This window comes from Phascolarctos cinereus, unplaced genomic scaffold (assembly GCF_003287225.1).
Source record: "Phascolarctos cinereus isolate Bilbo 61053 unplaced genomic scaffold, phaCin_HiC Scaffold_2;HRSCAF=192, whole genome shotgun sequence".
Taxonomy (NCBI): domain Eukaryota; kingdom Metazoa; phylum Chordata; class Mammalia; order Diprotodontia; family Phascolarctidae; genus Phascolarctos; species Phascolarctos cinereus.
Genome location: NW_027555625.1, coordinates 157,278,976 through 157,283,291, shown reverse-complemented (window position 1 = coordinate 157,283,291; position 4,316 = coordinate 157,278,976). Strand labels below are relative to the sequence as shown.

The window sequence follows — 4,316 nt, the reverse complement described above, 5'->3', positions numbered from 1 at the left end:
GGCCAGAAGTAAATAGGAGGCAAAAGGGGGGGAGGGGAAAAGGGAGGGAGGGATGGAAAGAAAAGAAAAGGGGGAAAACACCCTCAGGTACATCTGCTATACCTACTAAGCAACCCCTAAGTCCCTGCCCCCTTTTTTCAAACCTCTTTACCCTCCCACCCTCGAATCCATAGGAGCAGTGGGAAGCTCTGATTGGCTCGGGACGGAGCGGGAGGCGAGAACAATGGCATCCTCCCCCCCTTAAAAAGAGTGCAGCTATCTGGGCAGGCAGGGGAGAACAGGGACGTGTTTGCGGGGGCACGGAAGGGAAAAAAAAGGCGCACCACAGACACGTCCCACAGACATCACACCAGCAGGCAGGAGCGAAGGAGTTCGCGACTGCTTACTGCGGGCGGAGCCAGACTGATGGGCGAAGACGGCGGGAGGCGCTGAGAGAGAACCGGGTACCAGCCAGAGAGGAAGGAGGCAAGGACTATAGAGTGAGCTCCGAGGCGCGCGGCGGGAGAGCCGAGAAGGGCGCATCCCTGCGCCGCCCCCCTCCAGTGCCTTCCTCAGTATCCGGGGTCGCCCGCCCCTCTCAGCAATCCAAAGATGCCCCGAGGATTTCTGGTGAAAAGAAACAAGAAGTCCACGCCCGTGTCCTACCGGATCCGCTGCTGTGAGGACGGGGACCGGGAGCTGCTGCTTTTCGCCAGCTGCGGCGGCGGCGGTGGCGGCTCCTCTCCGTCCCTCCCCGGCTCCGAGCGGGCTCCGGCAGCGCTGCTGGCTAGCGCGCCCCCGGCCCCACTGTTGCTGCCGCCGCCGCTGCCGCTGCCTCCCCGAGAACTGCCCGTGCCGCCGCCACCGGCCGCGGGCCCCAAGCCCGTGCAGTTCGGCAACCCCGAGGCGGTCTACCCGGCGCCGCTGTACAGCCCCACGCGGCCCGTAAGCCGGGAGCACGAGAAGAAGAAGTACTTCGAGCGCAGCTTCAACCTGGGTTCTCCAGTCTCCGCAGAGTCCTTCCCCACGCCCACAGCCTTGCTGGGCGGCGGGGGCGGCAGCGGCGGGGGCGCGAGCAGCAGCGGCGTTGGGGGGGGCACCTGCGGCGGGGACCCCCTTCTCTTCGCCCCTGCCGACCTCAAGATGGGCACCGCCTTCTCCTCGGTCGCTGGCGCGGAGGCTGGAGGCGGGGGTGGGGGCCGGGGCGCCGGCAACCACCACCCCCCGGCCGGCAGCCTACTGTCGGTCCCCGGTCCCGCCGCCGCCGCCACCCTGCGGCACCCGAGTAAACGGCCTGCGCCCGCGCCTACTGCAGAGGCCGGTGCTCCCTCGGCCAAGCCGGCCAAAGCGCCGGCCGCCAAGAAGCCCAAGGCCATCCGCAAGCTGCACTTCGAGGACGAGGTGACCACGTCGCCCGTACTGGGCCTCAAGATTAAGGAGGGCCCAGTGGAGCCGCCCAAAGGCCGGGCCGGGCTGGGGGCAGCCGGTGGGGCTGCGGGGGGCGGTGGCGGCGCGGGCAGCGGCGCAGGCGGCGGGGGCGTTGGTGGCGGCGGAGGTCGGCCGCTGGGCGAGTTCATTTGCCAGCTGTGCAAGGAGGAGTATGCGGACCCGTTTGCCTTGGCCCAGCACAAGTGTTCCCGCATTGTGCGCGTGGAGTACCGCTGCCCCGAGTGCGACAAGGTCTTCAGCTGCCCCGCCAACCTCGCTTCGCACCGCCGCTGGCACAAGCCCCGACCCCAGGCAGCCGCAGCCGGCGGGCACCACGCCCCGGGGACAGCGGTGGCCGCCGCGGGTCCCCTGGCCCCGCCAGCCGGGGGCGCCCGAGCGGCCGAGGGCAAAGGCAGTGCGGACGAGGCTCTGGCCAAGGCTGGGGCTGGTGGCGAGCCGAAGGAGGCGGGCGGTAGCGACCGGGACACGCCGAGCCCCGGGGTGTCAGAATCAGGCTCCGAGGACGGGCTGTACGAGTGTCACCACTGCGGAAAAAAGTTCCGTCGCCAGGCCTACCTGAGGAAGCACCTGCTGGCGCATCACCAGGCCCTGCAGAGCAAGGGGACGGTCCAAGGGGCGCCGCAGTCCCAGCCCCCGCCCCCGCCCGCCCAGCCGGACGACCTACTGGTCTACCCCAGCTACCCGGGGTCCGACGGCTTGCAGCCGCTGCCACCGCCCGAGAAGGCGGGGAAGGAAGCTGGGGGCGAAGGGGAAGCGTCGAATCCCCTCAACATGAGTGCCCCCACCGAGTGCCATCTGTGCCCTGTGTGCGGGGAGACCTTCCCCAGCAAGAGTGGCCAGGAGCGCCACCTCCGCCTCCTGCACGCGGCCCAGGTGTTCCCCTGCAAATATTGCCCGGCCACCTTCTACAGCTCGCCGGGGCTCACACGGCACATCAACAAATGCCACCCCTCGGAGAACAGACAGGTGATCCTGCTGCAGGTGCCTGTGCGTCCTGCCTGCTAGAGAGAGCCTGCTCCGAACAGGAGAGAAGAGGAGAAGGAAAGGGAAAAGAGGAAGGAAGGAAGAAAAAGAAGACGAAAAAAGCCTAACCCCTTTTCCCTGTCAGAAATATCCACCCCATCTCCAGCCCCTATAGCCCCAGCTCCCCAGCCCCTGAAGAAGTGTGCCTTCGCTTGTAGAACCACAAAGAGACTGTGAGCCCTGGCCGTCGGTCCTTCAGTCCATCAGTCTGTCCCCAGCCCTGTCCCTCCTGCTCCACCCCAAACTGCTTTCTTGGCGTTCGTGAATGAAACGCGCTTGGTGGTGAAAACTGAAACGTGAAAAGTGTTGTCTTGATCTTGTAGCGTGCTGGTAACCAACTCTTCACCCCTCTCCTCCTCCATCTCCCAACCCTGTTGTGATTTATTTTTTTAATTTCTCCTTCATTATCTCCAGGTTAACTTGTTCACGTAAGAGCTGTTTTATTTCTGTTAAAAGGGAAGAAAAAGCTGTACACTTTTGTCTCCTTGTTGGTGTTCCTCCCTTACCCTACGCTATTACCCTTTCCTTTGGATTTTTTGGAAGCTCAAAATATATACCTGCTGAATCCTTTTGCAAAGCAACTGTTTTTACTGCTAGTGTTCGATGTGTTGACGGTCTCTAGAAAGTCTCCTTTTTCTCTCCTTTTCTACCCATCTCTACTCTTTTCTCTACATGTATTTAGCCTACGGGTTGTTTTTAGTCAATCTTAAGGAATAATGCCTTTATACTTCACAGGCTGTAAATTGAATTTACCACATGATTAGCTTTATTATGGCTTGTGAACTGCTGGATTCTGGCTTTACCTTTTTGTATGTGAACAAATCAAACTGCTTAAAAAAAGAGTTTTCTTTAGTATAGCCACAAATGCCTTGAATTGCTGTTTTGTTTCAGGGTTGTTTTTAGGGGGAGGGGAGGGAAGTTTTCAGAGTATGCTGTAGAAATTGCCTTAATATTACATGTCAACTTTTTTGTTTGATAATCTTTGTTGCGGTAGGACCATATGAGTTTACTCTAAATGTATATGTTGATTTATGAGTGTTATTTATTCACTATTTATTTATATTATGAAAATTATGATATTATTTGATTGCGGATATTTTTGATGCGCTTTTTTTCTGCCACTTGTGACATTTCACTGTGCATTTTAGAAGAGGGTCTTTTTCTAAAGGGATCTGCTAAAAGTTTTAACTTTTATACCTATCTGAGCGATTACATACAACCTTACCATTTGCTTGGAGGGCTCAGACAGCTCTTGTACAACCGACAGCTCTTACTTTTAGATGCAATCTCTTTTCTACACACATTATTTTCTTAATTGTTAGCTATTTATAGAATGCTTCAATAGAACTGTTTCAACTGTATAACTATTTACTATTCAAATAAAATATTTTCCAAGTCAAATACATATTCACTGTGTCATTTCTGTACTCAATAAGCACCCTCTCTGTACTTTTACACTACTTCCACTTATCTTCCCTTACAAAGATCAATTAACATCACAGAAAACATTTTTACAGACATTCAGTACATTTTTACAAACTTGTGTGGGGCTCTGAATTCTGGTCTCACTATACAGCCCCAAGAAGTCCAAGAGGAGTAACAGTACTGCAATTAGGCATAATAGTTAGGCTGGCTGGAGTCTTTCTGGAAAACCCTTAGTGATAATGTAAATGTTCTGAGGTGTGAAACATAAGACTACTGTCCATCTTTCTCAAGATAGGTCCTGAGCATCCACTTGTTACCAAAGGGAGTGAGAAAACCCATTCCTTTTTCAGACACTCCCATTTTCTGAATATTTGTTCAGTAAAGCAAACAGTTCCTCTCCTACCCACCAAAAAATTGGAATACTAAAAGGAAGAAAATGG

At 55.8% G+C, this 4,316-nt stretch overlaps 1 protein-coding gene across 1 annotated transcript; it reads left to right on the top strand.

The window, feature by feature from the left end:
• Nucleotides 1–253: 253 nt before the first annotated feature.
• Nucleotides 254–3,856, top strand: INSM1 (INSM transcriptional repressor 1). The gene has a single exon (XM_020986836.2). The coding sequence runs from the start codon at nt 592–594 to the stop codon at nt 2,431–2,433; it is 1,842 nt and encodes a 613-aa protein (XP_020842495.1). The 5' UTR covers nt 254–591; the 3' UTR covers nt 2,434–3,856.
• The last annotated feature ends 460 nt before the right edge of the window (nt 3,857–4,316 follow it).

Bases quoted from the DNA above. Each gene is read 5' to 3' on its own strand.
- INSM1 (XM_020986836.2), top strand. From the start codon at position 592: ATGCCCCGAGGATTTCTGGTGAAAAGAAACAAGAAGTCCACGCCCGTG.